The sequence below is a fragment of the Myiozetetes cayanensis genome, unplaced genomic scaffold (genome assembly GCF_022539395.1).
Source record: "Myiozetetes cayanensis isolate MyiCay16 unplaced genomic scaffold, myiCay2020 scf5-8, whole genome shotgun sequence".
In the NCBI taxonomy this organism is placed as follows: Eukaryota; Metazoa; Chordata; class Aves; order Passeriformes; family Tyrannidae; genus Myiozetetes; species Myiozetetes cayanensis.
Window position 1 is genome coordinate 24,591,226 of NW_026087742.1, and position 16,411 is coordinate 24,607,636.

Here is a 16,411-nt window from a genome sequence, read left to right on the forward strand (position 1 = left end):
AGCTGATCAAGCAACCCACCATAGCTGTTTTTCCCCAGTACAATCGTTTATGTGTAGTGAATTACCAGGAAGATGGTTGAGGATCTGAAGAGACTACTGCTTGTTGTTCTTGCTGTCCTCTGGCTGCTCAGCTCAGCACAAGCAGGTAAGAAAAACATGAATGCCTGGCAAGGGGTTGAAGGTTTTAGATAGAAGGATCTGAATTCAATTTTCTCTAATTTTGTCAAGAGGTCCTTGAAATAATCTTGTTAGGTTCCAGGGAAAAGGCAACACAAGAATGGTCCTTTCTTCTCCTATGCTTTGAATCAATCAGATCTCAGTGATTTAATTCCACTAACCTGATTTACAAGAATGATCTAGGTTTACCTGAAATATAAGGAAGCAGAAAAGGGACCATTTGACCTCTGGCACTGGCATCTCCTGCTTTGAAAGTTTAGCAAGTGTAATCTGCAGTGTCTGGGAGGAAATAAACAAATGCCAGGTGTCCATTTCTTTCTTTAATTGTACTGTCAATTAAACTGCCTTTGTGATCACCACTACAGTCCCACATCACCTGCAGCTTCACTGCAATGCACCCCTTGCCTTACCTTTGCTCGTGATCCCCCTCATCCTACACTATTCTGACACACACTGTGCTGGCACTGAACCTGCCCTTGCTAGTTAAATTGGCTCATGATCTTCATTTTTTCCAAGCTGGTTTCTAAGAATGCCTCTTTCTCCCTTGCCTTCACTACACAGGAAGACCAAAATAAACAACAGTAAGGGCTAGTCGTGTCCCACACCGGGGAATCCAAACGCTGAATCTCACCCCTTTGTGCTTCACCTTAGGCCATGTTCTGCCTAGCTGGTGTAAAGTATCTTCTAAGAGAAATTAGGAAGAGCTGGTTGTTTGATTTAAAAAAAAAAATTATTTTATTGTATGTGCAGATTCAAGGCTGTTTCACTTCCTCCAGTCCAGAAAAGGGAAGGTGCATTCATTGTATTGCAGAAGGATGTAACTAGGCCAGTTCATAAAGTAACATACATATTGCTAGTCATACATACTGCTAAACTTCTTTGTTTGCTTTCTAGCCCAGATTTGCTCAGATTTTTACTAGCTACAGGTTTGAGATTTTTTTTCTTTCTAGAACAAAGTGTCTTCTGGCAGCTGCCTTGTCCTTCTTCTAAAGTATTTTAATCCAATAAATGAATCAATCTGGAAATTATCGTTGACACTTTTTTTTTTCATCAGCATTTTCATATTTATTTCTGGATTTTTGATACAACTGTCAGGTAGACTTGCACCTTCTACTAAGCCTACCAAAATTTGAATAGAAATATCCCCTTTCAGTGATGACTACCTGTAGGCAACCATTTTTTTTAAGATCTAATAGCCACCTCAAAAATGTAGTTAGTAGATGGTCTGTGTGGCCAATTTGCTTAAAAAACTCAATGTTTTTCACCTTTTGGTAAAACAACTCTGAGAGGTCAAAGCTACTGTAAGATCCATGGTTATCTTCTCCAGCAGTGCCAGAATTCCATCAAAGGGCAAAGAAACAACTTGTCAGTCAGGCAAAATTTCCCAAATAGGCTTATTTTAATTTATCTTCTAACTTTTTAATCTTTATCAATAGAAGTGAAATTGTTACCTTCATTTTCCTAATGAATTAGAATGAGGGTTTTTTTTGCCATGACACAGATACAGACTAAGTGTTCTAATTGCTCCCTCTTGTTGCAGGGAATACAGACAGACTCTCAGGGCATCACTGCACTGACTTCCAGACAGCAAATTTCCTACGGGGCAGTAAACTTAAGGTCCAGTTTCTTCTATTCACCTCCTCAAGCCCCAGCTGTGGAGAGCTGATTTTAGCTGATGATGGCATCAAGAATGGCAGCTTCAACAGCAGCTCGGAAACCAAGATCATAATCCATGGCTTCAGGTGAGAGAAAGAGCACTGTGACTAAGCTTTCACTGGTAAATTAAACACTGCTGGGGCATTCCCAAGCACTGGGTGGGGCTGGCATGGAATTCGGTTTGTGTCACCTTCTTCTCAGAAGAGTGGCTGCATACAAAACATCTGCTAAGAACAGAGCCTGGGGTGCTCAGCCCCAAACTGGAATTGGGAATTGTCTGGGAGGCTATTGGTGGGCTGGGGCCAAAGGCATGGAACGTTCTGCTGACACTCCCCATTACAACATCACTTGAAGTCCTTTAGTTTGTGATCAGTTGCCTATTTTGTGTGTGTTTCACATTTTTTGGAGCCTAAAAAAAGTTAGAAATTAGAATCAATCTATTTCTTATTTTCTGCCATCTCTCATTCTCTCATTCTCTTTTTCTTTACCTTTTGCTATTTCTTTCCTTTTTTCCACCTTTTTAATTAAGAAGTCTTTTATTCAAGAATCTTGTCCCTTTAAATTGTGTTCTTGGAGTTCATGTCCAACAGCTTGGATTAATTAGCCACTTAGAAGCCCCAGCAGATACATTATACTTCTATTCTTGAAACTGCTATCATTCTGCAAGCTTATTTTTCTGTGCCGTTTTTCAGTCATGTGTGACCATATAACATTATTTGTTTTGAAATGCAAATGCCTGAATAAAAAGTGCAAAGAAGACCAGGATGAAACCCCAGCAGATGTTGCAGGGTCTTCTCAGAAATCCAGCTGTTGCCTCCACGTGACATACCACACTCTTCACCAGATGGTATTAGTAAAAGTGGGTAGAACACAGCCTCCTCAGTTTGCCTTGAGTTCTTGAGTATAGATTATTTTTTTTTAATTGTCTAGAGATGAGGAAACATAGCAGTGAAAGAATAAGTGATTTGGCCAAGGACTTCCTGCCAGTTGGTATCAGAGAAGGATTCAGGTGTTCTTGGTCAGCTCACTTACTCCAGGTGGGCTCTGTGTTGGCTGAATGAAGCACCACAGCAAGACCAAGATCTCAGCCTGAGCCCTGCAAATGTTATATCATTCATTAAAGTATCTGGTTACCTCCTGAATCAGTGCATTCTGAAAGTGTGATTACACCAGCACAAAAAAAAAATTCTGGGTGTGGGTGTCTAACACCAGGAATAACTTTCAGCAACTGTCTGGCAGCCTCCTCTGAGACATGTGAAGCTCCAGCGCCAGTGAGCAACATACTGGCACGTGCCCTACTTTGGAAACACCTAACATACTTGTTTCTGATGTTTCCACAGGGCTTTGGGTACCAAACCCTCCTGGATTGAAGGGCTTGTCCAAGCCATCCTGCACACAAGCCAGGTGAACGTGATCGCAGTAGACTGGGTTTATGGGTCTACAGGAGCCTATGCCTCTGCAGTGGAAAATGTCACACAGCTGGCCCTCTCCATCTCACAATTCATCAGCAAGCTCCTGGTAAGGCTACCATGCATTTCTAGTGTGGGGGAGCATGGCCAGAGAACAATATTTATGCCAACAATTCAGAGAACTGCTCCCAGTCTGCCATCTCCAGGAACTGGCCAAGTGGGCTTTTTATTCCGAGGTTTCTTTTTTTCTCCTCTCTTAGTCCAGGCTTGAGAATGACACTGTTTTTCTTCTTTGTCTTGAGTTTTGATGTTTGCTGGAAAAAATCCCAGTTGTCAGCTGCCTCTCCAGCCCAAGACAAACCTAAAGCATGCCTTGGGTTTTCTGAGATCCATGCTTCACTGGACAGTCTTCTGCTCAGAAATTTTGTCCAGAAAGCTGGAGGGAATGAGATTTGAGGCCATATTATATTTGCTTTGGGCTTCAGACATACTTCCCTGTAGCTGGAAATACCCAGACGTACCCCACCCAATTTGTTCATGCACAGCATGGCTGAACAACACTTCTGCAGTGAGGGTGATAAATCTGTGTGTTAACCAGATATGCATAAACTCTCCATGAAACGTTTGCATTGCTGACCCAGACTGCATAGCACAGGAGTTCTGGGTATGCCCCACGTTGAGCACAGTCTGAAGCAAACTGTGGAAAGAGAAGCTACAGGCTGTGTACTTATGAGTGGGAGATTCTGACCAACCTGGTTAGGTCTGGGTTTGCATCTGTGGACCTAAAGAAAGACTCTGAAAACCAGAAAGGGCAATACTCATCATTCCTTTACCTATCTGGTTTTCCTTTGTACTGCTCAAAAGTAATTCTACATTAGAAGAATTACAGAGCTGCTGTGTGGGCTGGAACAGGGTATTTCACCTTTCTGCTACAGAAACATTAATTTCTATTATTGTAAATCTGCAGGCCCTGGGGGTCTCAAGGACATCTATCCACATCATTGGGGTAAGCCTTGGTGCGCACGTTGGGGGCCTGGTGGGGCACTTCCATGGTGGTCAGCTGGGACGGATAACAGGTATCATAAAACTGAGTCTTGGATCCTCACATGTTCTTCAAGAGGGAGAATGAAAGAGTGAGGAAGGGGGGGTCATTCAGAGTGGTCTTTTAATTACATAAGGGCTCATTAGATTCAAGCTTATGGGCTTCTTCCTAGCTCTAGAACAGTCTGACAGTGACTTTCCAGTCATCAGTCCCCTCCGTGCTGCCAGAAGAATGCATGTATTTGCAAAAGGGTCCTTCCAGCTCTGCTCCACTCTTCAAACTGGTGCCAGCTTAGAAGAATATGAGGCCTCATGACCAATGAAAACCCACAATGCCCACATGCCTTGCTTCCAAATTAAAGCATATATACCTGTATGATTCTTAAAATTAAAGCCCACAATGCAATTCATTGTAGAGGAAGCAGCAAGAGTGAGCTGCTCGGCAGGAAAATGTGAGCTGAGAGCCAAGGGAACAGCAAGGTAGGCAGTGGCAGTAGCCTCTGCCTACATGTCCTACACTGTCCTACCATGTCCAGGCAAGAAGAGCTGAGCAGGTCCAGTGACAGGAGCCAGGGCCATCCACAGTCCAGTGATCACTAGGCAAGTTTGTAGTGATAGGTCAAGCTGGGAAGTCAAGTCAGCAAGATAAAAGCAGGACCAGCGGGAGACAGGGCTGGGCATGGCATCCCTACAACACAGCTCAGCCAAGGAACAAAGTCAAGAGCCTGAGCCAATGTTGGCCTCTTGCTCTTCTCTCCTACAAGTCAGTGGTTTTCACAGTAGGCTGGTCTAAGGACACCCCACTGTACCAAGTCAGAGCTGACCTTAAACATAGAGAGCCAGACTCCTGGGTGTGAGGAAGAGGTTGAAGTAGGGAAACTACAGAGCCAGGTGGTTATAGGCTGATCCTGTCATTTAGAGTTTTTGATCTACTCAGGGCCTTGTCAGCCTTTATAAAACATAAATAGAATCACAGAATTATTTAGGTAATTGTGGGAATCCCCAAGGACGGAGATTCATTTTGATAGGAGGGAAAATGCCACCAAGAAGGAGCAGACATAAAGTCTCCAGTAAGTGTGACCACAGCTCCCAGTCTGCCTCAGCCCTTGCTGGTCTGTCTCACAGAGGTATCCTCAAGAAGGATCTCACTTTGCACACTTGACAGGGCAGTCCAAGGAAATGTTGACTCAGCCTTCATGTGTCATAACTACCCACACTGTATGAAATACAGGCATTTCTTAAGAGGACTTGAGTTTCACAATGGGCCCTTTTTTAAGCTGTGAATCAAAGTTTACATTGGGAGGAAATTGGAGTAGCCACTGTCCTGCACCACGATTGTATGATCAGCAACATCCTCAGATGAGCAGAAGCAGACACATTCCCATGAAACCATGGTAATTAACTTCAAAGTTAAGGACTTTTTCCCTTTATGTTGTCTAATGTAATAAAAGCTCTGAAAATGTATTTATTCCACTGATTTTTACGTCTGCTAGAATACAACCCCTTTTCCTCATTCCTGTTTGTCCTATGATTTCACAGGCACACTGAGCATTGCAGATTCCAGTTCAGATTTAAGAGCCTGAAGATAGGTGGGATTAGATCCAAGATATGTGTGATCTCATCTCCTGCCTCTTTATACACATGCATACACTCACAGAGGAATATGATCCCAGAGCCACAATTTGCTGATGTGTTTTCAGTCACTTAAGAAATGCTGTGTGGAGCAAAACCAGAGCAAGTCTTGGGGATTAGAGCACAGACTTTATTTTTGTGAAATAAGTTTCTTAAACCCATGCCTGTTCTAGTGGATATCTCTGTGTGCAAGACAGCAAATGGTATAGGAACTGGAATGATCAGCCCTTATCCAAAAGGAAGCACTCAGAAAAGAGCAATTTGTTTCAATACTTGCAGAGGAAATGCAAAAGCCCGAAGGAATTTGTTTGCATACTGTTTAGCTTCAGTGAATAGTTTTCTTAGCTGCTGAGGATCTACATCTCAATGGAGTTCATGCATTTGCTTGGAGGAGGTAGGGATGGAGAAGAGAGGATAGAAAGGTGCTTGCACTGCAGCTCTGTTGGAATTGACTGCTGCTCATGTTAGGTGTTTCTTCCTCTTCAGGAAGAAATTTAGGCTATACCAAATAACATTTTTCGGTATCTTTGAAAGCTTTAACTACAATTTGTTCTGCAGAAATGGGTGAGGAACCTCTCAAGCTTTCAGTATGTATCAAGGTTAAAGAACGTTAAAGACCCATTGTTAGAGAAAAAATAGGAAATTATGTTTTTTCCTCCTTTTCCTCTTTCCCTCCACCCTCAAAAACACAAACACGTCAGTTTGGGTATTGTTGATATTGCCTTCTTCATAGAGAATTAACGGGACTGAGTCCAAAGCAGTGAAATCAACCAGCTCTGAGGCTAAGTAGCATGGGGAGCAGAGCTGCTTCTTAAACTGTTCTTGCCTGTGGAGGGGAAAAAAAAAATCTTATGAGGTTACTTTTCTACAAAAAGTGAATAGGATAAACCTCAGAAAAAAAATATCTTTAACCTGTTCCTTGGTATTGCCAAGGATAATTTTAACTGTATACCTATGAATAAGAGCAAATTTTAGGCAAAAATGTAGATGATTGCTCAAAGACTCAATTTTATTTGTGGAGACAGGGCTCAGAAGCCTCTGTTTTAAAATTGTTTGATAGTATGAAACTTTGGTAGTGCTTGGGTTGGCTGATGCCTGGGATGCTGAATTCATCACCTAACTGCTGATCTTCAGTGACATTTCTCAGACTGTAGTGCTAATACAGATGACATTAAAATTAGGGAAGGTATTAAAAGTTTGATTCTCTTTCACCAAAAATCCAAAAGACACCATGCACTCATGCTGTCAGAGGAATTTCAAGCTCAGTCCTGGCTTTACAGCCTAGAAACTTGACGTACAACACTGCTAAAGGGGCGTGGAATAGTGCATGACAAGGCAATGAAGCTGCAGTGGAAGTTAGAGATGGCAGATACTATTTTGGAGCATCGGGGAGTTGGGATTCGATGATCTTTAAGGTCCATTCCAACCCCTTAATAGTATATGATTCTGTAATTAGTGTGACCTGGGAATAATTTATTACTGCTGCCTAGCAACATTTTTAACATTTTGGATAAAATAACTGGTCCAGAAATAAGAAAGAGAGGGGCTGAAAAGTACTTGTTGTTGAGGTGTTTGATTTTGTTACAGCCCTGGATCCTGCAGGCCCTAAGTACACCAGAGCCAGCCCTGAGGAACGCCTGGATCCTGGGGATGCCCTCTTCGTGGAAGCCGTTCATACCGATGCTGACAGTAAGCTGGCTTCCATCTTCTTTGGCCTGGGCTTCTGTTTCTCCTGACATCATTATTGCTAAGGAGCCTGTAGGTCATTGTCCCTTGTTTTCCAGACTACCATGAGTTCAGGTTCGCTATGAGGAAGTTTCTTGTTTAGTTAGGCTTAAGATGAATTCATACTCCAGAGCACTTCAAGCAACAGACAGGTGGAGATTGCTACAGCAGAGTCAGTTTATGCAGAACTGGTTTGGCATGACTTCTGCCACCTGGAAGGAATTGATATGTCTAGTCTCACTCCACTTCTTCCCACCTGATGTAAAAGAGGTGCCACCAAGAGTGCTTGTCAGAAAGTAACAGAGCCAAACCAGCAGCTGGTGCAACAGCAAAGTAGCTTCTCTAAAACACTTAAGGTCTTTCATAGGCAGGACCTGGGCTGAAGAATAATGTGATGTCTTTTAGTCGCACTTTTTGTCTGGAAATCAGGGAAACCTCTACCAACATAACTCTCAATTAGTCTTCATAACCCCACATTAAGGTTGTGGTCAGTTTTGTTCTCCTGTCACACAGAATCAAGAACCAGAGTTGCTGAGTTGGTGGTAGTTAAGCCACTGTTCCTATTCCCTTTAATGGCACGGGCTGGAGCACTCTCTGCCCCATGCAGCAAACCTGCACAATGTAGACTGGCTCCAGCACTACTCATGTTCAACCAATTATTGGGATCTGCCATAAACATGTAGGGTAAAGCCTTCAGAAGAGCCAAGTCTGAGAATGAAGTGGCATTTCACCTCCTTTCAGATTTCGGGATCCGGATTCCTGTAGGCCACATCGATTATTTTGTCAATGGAGGCAAAGATCAGCCAGGATGCCCTCGATTCATCTCTGCAGGTGAGAACATTCTCTGGCCAAGCAAAAGGCCATTTAGCACACTGTGAAAATGCTGTTTGGCAAGCAGCTCCTGCTACAGCCAGGGCAGACAGCAAAGCAAGACAAACATATTCATGGCCCACATCTCTTCTCAGCAGTACAAGAAGCAGCTGAAATTAAAATCACATACAGATGAAGTATCTTGGCAGCACCCCTGTAAAGAGATGTGATTTTAGTGACCCTTCTCTAAGCCAAAACCCTGGCATCAGTAGAGATGACGCTTTTGCTAGAAAGGCTGTTAGGTACCACTAGAAAAAGCTTCTTTTTGTTTTCATGCTGCAAGCTGTGACAATTCTTAGACCGCTTGTACAATTACTGCCCTCTCCTTCTGGAGAATAGGGCATTACATTGTAAATGGTGTGGATTCATTCAACATTGCAGTATGTTCTGTACGAGTCAGCTGCACTGAGGGTCAGGTTACATGGGACATCTATGGTACCTCACTTCCCATAGCTGGGGTTCCAGTGCAGGTGGGAATCAAAGCTACAGTTCTGCTTTAGAGAGAGCTTGGGACCTCATGGATGGCACAGTGATGGAGACAGGGCAGCCCTGTGGTCCTCCTCTTCTGAGGGACTCTGTTAGCCTGGGAGATGCACTTCTGACTTCCTGCGTAACTTCTCTTGCAGTGGGATCTGGGCTTGTAGTCACAGAGATGCTCTGCAAAATTTTATTAATGGAGAGGGATCACTACAGAATCAGTAAGAGCGTTTCTTGTCTCTCAGTTCCTTGGGAATGTGCAAAAAGACTGAAGCCATCAGAAAGGCTCATGGCTGCTTCTCTCTGGTTGAAATTTTCTTTGCAGGCTATAACTACCTGATCTGTGATCACATGCGGGCAGTACATCTCTATATCAGTGCTTTGAAACATTCCTGTCCAATCGTGGGGTTTCCCTGTGCAAGTCATCAAGAGTTTTTAAATGGTCATTGCCTGGACTGTGCGGAACATTTCTTGTCCTCCTGTCCCAGAATAGGTACAGTAACAGCATGAGACTTTCTTGGAGCAGATGACAATGCATTCCTAATGGGTTTCAGTGCAGAGCACAGTATGCAGTTCAGATTTCTCTGATCAGGATTTGCTTTAGGTCTCTTTGGAAAGAGTGAGAAGCTCTTTCATTGTCAGGCTTCTGTAGAGACATTATAAAAGCTCATATATTGCTCGAGGTAGAACACCAAAACCTTGAGCATTTCATAGGCCCCACAGATGAGTTGAAAGAGTTGCCAGAATCACCTGTCTAACAAGTGGGCAATTACCTCAAAAAAATGTCTTGTTTAGAGAAGCAGCTGGAAACTTTGGCTCAAGCCTGACGTCCAGTTCTTCTACACCACTTGTTGCTGAGTCACCTCCTTCTCTTAAATTTCTACCATGGTCACCCCAAAGATGAGCTCCCTGAACTGAGAGAAGGTAATAGATGCCTCTTTTAGGCTTCTGAAACTGGACCGTGGAATGAGGACAGAAAGTGTCCTCTGGTGCTATTTGCAGTGTGGTATCAGAGGAACACAAAGAGAGGCCTCTTTTGGCACAGGTTCCCTCAGATCAGCCACCCCTTCCCCACCTCACCAAGCCGTATTGCCAGCTAGCCAGTGATGCAGGCCTAAAGTTATGGTGGTCTTCTCACTTGACCAAGAAGTTAAATTTCCCCACACCTTGCATTGGCACTGTTGTTTACATCTGCACTAAGTTTCCTGACTTGGCAGTCTTTAGTCCTGCTCATTTTGCACAGATGCAACTGATAGCACAGTTGGTTAGCAGAAGAATGAAAAAAAGCCACCAAGAGGTTCTCTGGTGATGATTACAGGGGTAGACAGAAAAGGTTTTTTGCGGGAATCTGTCGAACAGACACTACAATCTTGTATTTGCTCTGATTTGCACTAGTATGAAAAAGGGATCCATTCTCCAAGACAGGGGGGTTGGGCAGGGTGAGTGGATTTATAGATTATATTTCTGTTCTGTGTCATTCATGGCTTTTCCTGCATTGTCTTTATTATTTCCTACAGGTCTGCTGGAGCAGGCAGGTGTCAATATGAGTAAGCTGCCCAAGGAAGTGAAAGTTTATTTAATGACCAGTCCTTCAGCCCCATTCTGTGGTAAGTAGAATAAGAAAAAAATTAGTCGGAAGGATGTTGACCAAATAAGGCAGATCCTCTGGGGAGCCCTATCTCCAACACACTATCTCCATCAGTCAGATGTGGCCCAGAGAGTCTGAGACACACAGCTGAAGAGCAGTAACCCTGCACATCTCCCCCATAAAGCCTTTTCAACAGATTTATTAGAGTCGGCATGGCCCTGGGCTAACACAGCCACGTGGCTTCAGGACTTAAGTAATGGGGATTGAAAATGCCTGTCTGTTCACACTGGACTATGCAGACATGCCCCCTTTGCCTCATAGAGGCACAGAGACTAGATTCTTTCTTATGTCTGTTTAACCTTCTTTCTGCTGGTGGGGCTAGGGAATGAGTGCTAGAGCCTCTCTTTTGGCATGGGTAGGTCCAATTGATACTACCTGCCCTCACTACCACACACTTTGCTTTTTGCTCAGTCTATCACAGCCTGGTTGAGTTCCACTTGCAGAAGAAAAGAAACAGAGTCACCAGCATTGAGATCACTTTCTTCAGCAACAGCACCCAAGACACAGCAAAGATCACCATGTGAGTGACAGTGCATGTTTCTCTGGCCTGTTTTTTCCCATCTCCATGTGTAAGGATATTCATCCTGGTCCAGGAAAAGCACAATAACAGCATATTTCTCTGAGTGATGAACCACAACCTTTCTTCTTGAGACCCTCCACATTTACCTTAAATGCCCTCCAAAATCAGGCACGGGCTACCATTACTCAGTAACATTGACTAAGTCCACATCTTCCCTGATTGCACAAAGCAATAGGAATACTCTGGGATCCCCAGATTTGCATACTTCTGTGTGGCTATGCAGGTTTCTTTTCTATACCATACCCTTCTCTGGTGCCAATTTTAACCCCAGTAACTGTCAGATGGTTATTAGCCCTATTCTGCCTGACAGAGAGGACTACAGCAAGACCCATCCATCAGAGCTTCCAGACTGATGAACTTGGTGGCTTAGACATCCGATAGGACAGAAGTTGCAAAGAGGAAGGTGCATTTCTGCAGAAATGTCTTCAGTAGCTTGTTGCCTCTGCAGTGATGCAGAGATGCTCTCAGGGTCCTGTTGCAGGGAAAAGTCCAGGGGGCAGGGGACCAAGACCCCCTGCATAGGCAGGAAAATCTCTCTTGAAAGCACCATCCCTCTCCAAACTGTATCTGAATTAAAGGACCAGACTCCTGTTCCACAGCTCTTACCACAGGGGGTTCTCCCCACCACACAGAAACTCCCTAGAAGCCTTCCTCACTTCTTCCTACACCTTCTTGCCCACTGCTGTGGACTGAGAACCACAATGCAGCTGGCGTGTGCTGCTGGCTGCCTCAGGAAGCAGGAAAGCAGCCTGTTAAAGAGCCCCAGCCAGTTCTCCTGGGATCAGAGGGCTTCCAGTGCTGACTCCCGTACAGTCCTTACTGCTAAGCCAAAACGTCGTGACCTGAAGCTAATTGCCCCAGCTTCAGTCCTGGAGCACCAGGAGGTAGAGATGAGAAATGGGGAAGGAGTAGCAATGCTCTAGGGTACTCTCCAGTGTGAGCTTAGTCACAGGTTTGCATCCAGGCATTGCAATATGGAGTTTGTACTCCAGCCTGGTAGAGCTCAGTCTATTCAACTCCTCCCTGCTTGGAAGCCAAATCTGCCTTTTCCTCAGATGCAGGAGGGAGGAAATAGTGACACTTAGGTTAGGTCAGGACCCGTGCAGCACTTCTGCAGTTACCAGACATAGGGTTTGGTGTGTGTCCAGCAGGAGGCATGTGAGCGCTGGAGGGAAAAGCTGCCTGAGGAAGTGAGCCAGGCAGGCAATCCCGAGGCTTTGCTGTACCCTCCGGTTTTAATGAGGCAGTGGAGTTATAAGAGGGTAACCTATCCAGAGATACCCTGGGGGAACAGTAGCTGTATTTCATTTAAATGCCTTCCTAAGAAGCACATGGCTAAACTGAAAAATTTGCTTACAGCAATAAACCTACCGATTTGAGAGTGTAAAACGGAAGATATCCCTTTTAATTTCCACTGGTAGCAAAGGGCAAACTTCCCCACCCTAAGTATAGTCCAGCCTTCCAGTGCAGTGAAGCTCGGAGTATCAAATGGGCATCTAAACATAGATCCTCACGCTGCAGTTCAGACACTGATCGATCACTGACTTATTTCAGATAATCTGACATGTATATGATCCTGCTGTTTCCTAGAAGTGCAGAGGGACTTACTTGGGAGTGTTCAGCTAGTCTCAAATCTTCAGCGACTCACACGGTTGTGACTTGCCTCACATTGCTCTTCTGCTCTCCCAAATAATATCAATTCTAATCTCACTCCTCAGGATGTCTCCACACATTGCTCAGAGTGCCCCAAGACACATATCTTCAAGCTTCAATAGCTGACACAGGGCTGATGAGTAAGGAGCTTGTTACACAGAACACTTCTCAACTGCATTTGCTATTTTCTTGCACGTCATATGACATTATCCCCTATATCCAAGCAAACATACCTCTGAAGCCAGCCTAAAACTCCTATATCCATCCAAAGGTTCTGCAGGGTTGGACCAAAGGTCAGTTCCAAGAGTGACTTCTTCAACCTGCTTAGCTGTACTGTGTTCCTCTGTCCTGGGGCAGGGCTGGGTCCTGGATGGTACGCAGTAGAGAGATGGCCTCCATCCCCATCCATTATTCACCTTTATAACCACAAGTTTGTGATGCTTCCTATTTTAAGCAGCTTCAAGGCAGACAGTCAGACACACAAAACCTCCAGCAACTACTACTGGAGTCTAAGGAAGGGACTGGATGAACTGGTGTGGTTTGGCTGCCGTGGCCTAGGAGGACACTGTGAGTGCAGCCGTCAGCCCGCTCCCAGGAGCTACTTTGGGTAGCAGAACTGTAGGCTCTTCCTGACCCTTTTGTCATCTCCCCCCTTTTCCTGCCATCATGTTTCTGATCAGGCAGTCACCCAAGTGCTTCTGGGATGGCGCCAAGTCAGCTACACACATATTCTTCATGAGCACAAGGAAATCAATTATCTCCAGGCTCTCAGAGGTGCCAAGCAGATCAAGTGTAAGGCCCATTGGATGGACTCCACAGAAGAGACTTAAAATGTCTGGGCAGCACACTTCTGTAACACATGACCAGCTGGGGTGTGATCATTGCGTGTTCACCAAGCCTCTGTCACTTCTCAGTTCACATTACCTCGGTAAGAGCATAGGGACAGACAAAGGTCCCTCTATCCAAGCATCCCACCTTAAGCATGATAAAAAGCAAACACCTAGAGAGGAGTATAAAAAGTGTCAGTGTAAGCATGTAGCAATACTTCGCCAGAGAGTTTCCTGTTGTTTAGCTACATCTCAGGGACTTTCAGAGCCAAAGGTGAGCTCTTTATCATTACTAGCTTTTGTCTTCTGCAAACTTGTCCAGTCCCCCTCCCATAACTTGTACAGCCATGTAAACTTTCTAGCATTCATAACATCCCACAGCAAGAATTTTAACAGCTGAAATTGTACTCTGCTGTGTGCAATCTTTTTGAGCTTGCCACTTCTTGGCTTTCTTTGATGACCCTTAGTGCATATACTGGAAGAAATGGTGAACAACTGGCCCCTAACCATGCATTCACAATTCCATGGATATTGATCTATCTAGCATTTACCTCTCTGTAGCAAGCTGAACAATGTTTCAATCTACATGCAACAGCTAGAAGAATGGTTGTAATTTTGTGATGGAAGGAAGGATATTTATACAGAAATATTCCTGACAACAAAGATAAAACATGGAGAGACAGCCAGTAAGATGCTCATGCAATGCCCTGTTTTGACAATTGAGTCTTCTCATTCCATTTTATTATGTGAGTGCTTCACAATAATACTGCAGGTTCCTCCAGTGTTTCCATGGATCTGTGCATGGCTTGCATCTGCAGGTTGATTGAATGTTCTCCCTCACACCTCTCACCCCACCTTGCAGACCTACGCACCAGGACATGGGCAAACGGCTGCTGGCCCACCAAGTTCCTCTCTGCCAAATAAACAGCGTGACACTGAAGTATATCCCAAAAAACCGGTTTTGGAGAAAGGATGAGCCATCCATTGTTGGCAAGTTCTGTGTGGCGCCGCTGCCTCTCAGCAGCAGGTGAGTCAGAGGAATATCTTACAGGGGTACACTAAGCCTGTGGTTTGAAAAAATGCATTCTTTCTCCCCTTTAGATAAACAAGTAAAGAGGTTTCTCCCATCATCTCTGTGTCCCTATGTAACTCATTTTCTGTCTGTGAAAGAGAAAAGCTACCAAGCTTTTTTTTACCCCTGGGCTAAAAGCATTGTGCTATGGAAGGAAAATGGCTGCAACTCACATCACCTTGAACATAGTTAAGTCACAAACCATGGCAAAAGCTTGTACGAACTAGAATTTATTCCTTTTGTCCTTGCATGCCTTCTCCATCTTCCCCTGTCTAAAATGGGCCCCCATCTGAAACATGACAAGTCAACATTTTTCAGGATGAGACAACAGAAGACCAGTAATATATTTCTTATACAGCAAGGTTTAAAAGCCCTAAGGCTATAGACAACCATTTTGGCATCTTCTAGGCCAGACATTGTAGAGTATATACCTTCAGCCATAGTTACCTTTCCCGGAGTAAATGTAGCCAAGTCCTTCTCATCCTTAGAGAGATAATGGTCTTCTCCATAATACAATATTCTTGCCAGGTGTTTTGCAGGTCCAAAGTTCTTGCAGACAGGACAAAATAGCTGGGTCTATACTGACACATTGCTTCTGAGATGCTGGCTCCAGGCTGAAACAAGCTAATGGGTACTTCAAAGCAGGGAAAACCAGAAAGCGAACTGGGCTCACATTTAAATTCTGTTTTCATGGACAGTAAGGATCCTCAAGCTCTAGGCATTAAAAATACATCCAGTAGGCCCAGATAAGAAAAAAAAAAGGCATTCCTATATAAATAATGGGCACTTCCTTGAGTATAAGGACTATTCCTTACTAGCATGTTTTGTACTCCAAAGTTGGGATGGATGTGCTGATACATGGCTTTTATCACTTACAAATTGGACAGCAAGGCATATTGCCTTAAGGATGTACTAACCTGCACCCCTGGAAGCACTGGACTTGGCTTTGATAGAGGTAGAAAGTTGTAGAGTTGCACAGGTTTAAACTGTGCTCCTATCACTAAACTGGGAGCACTCAGAGCAACAATAGTGCTGCTAGGAGGGGGCAGTGGAAAGGTGAAGGACACAACTCATATGCACCCTTCCAGCTAATTTATCCCAGCCAAGGCACAGCACCCTGTTCACTATACCCTAGCAAAGCAGAACCAGGTCCACCAGCACCTTGCTTGGTTCTGTGTTAGGATGGCAACCTCCACCTGCTGATGCCCAGCCTGACTTCTCTATGCTCTTCCCACAGCCGGACAATGTCATGCCTGCCCTGGAACCTCACCCTCCCCAGCAAAACAGACATCTCCTATGACCTACCCACTGCTTGTGCCTAGCACTGCCTTTGGGATACACAAAACCAGAAAGGAGTCCTAAACCTATTGCTGCTCTCTGCTCACAGATGATACTTTCACCATAAATCTGGATGGGTTTCTTGCTCCTTGCATTAGGGACAGGATGTCAAGGAAAAGAAGTGTGTGGAATATCAGCAAGTACAAGGTTAACTGGTTACAGCAAAACTTCTCAGTTAAAAGACTGGATTGAACTTTTGTCTCAGAGGTTGTGTACCCAGCTGTGAAAGTTAGACAGGCAAGTCATTTATCTCAAGGTTTGTATCTGTGTGACAGAAGGAGGACATAATATCACTCTTTTACAGTG

The 16,411-nt window shown here is 44.3% G+C and overlaps 1 protein-coding gene across 2 annotated transcripts; it reads left to right on the top strand.

Moving 5' to 3' along the window:
- On the top strand, nt 1-16,411 carry PLA1A (phospholipase A1 member A). Of its 2 annotated transcripts, XM_050332948.1 has the most exons (11): nt 1-145; nt 1,718-1,919; nt 3,174-3,351; nt 4,210-4,318; nt 7,503-7,604; nt 8,382-8,471; nt 9,313-9,480; nt 10,505-10,594; nt 11,047-11,155; nt 14,558-14,722; nt 16,005-16,411. In XM_050332948.1, the coding sequence occupies exons 1-11, from the start codon at nt 73-75 to the stop codon at nt 16,087-16,089; spliced, it is 1,371 nt and encodes a 456-aa protein (XP_050188905.1). In that variant the 5' UTR covers nt 1-72; the 3' UTR covers nt 16,090-16,411. The 2 variants fall into 2 exon arrangements, with proteins under 2 accessions (XP_050188905.1, XP_050188906.1); XM_050332949.1 differs by lacking the exon at nt 9,313-9,480.

Excerpts from the sequence above, each read along its gene's own strand:
- PLA1A (XM_050332948.1), top strand. The coding sequence starts at position 73 with ATGGTTGAGGATCTGAAGAGACTACTGCTTGTTGTTCTTGCTGTCCTC. Across the intron at positions 4,319-7,502 it reads TCAGCTGGGACGGATAACAG|CCCTGGATCCTGCAGGCCCT; the intron begins GTATCATAAAAC and ends ATTTTGTTACAG. Across the intron at positions 8,472-9,312 it reads CCCTCGATTCATCTCTGCAG|GCTATAACTACCTGATCTGT; the intron begins GTGAGAACATTC and ends TTTTCTTTGCAG.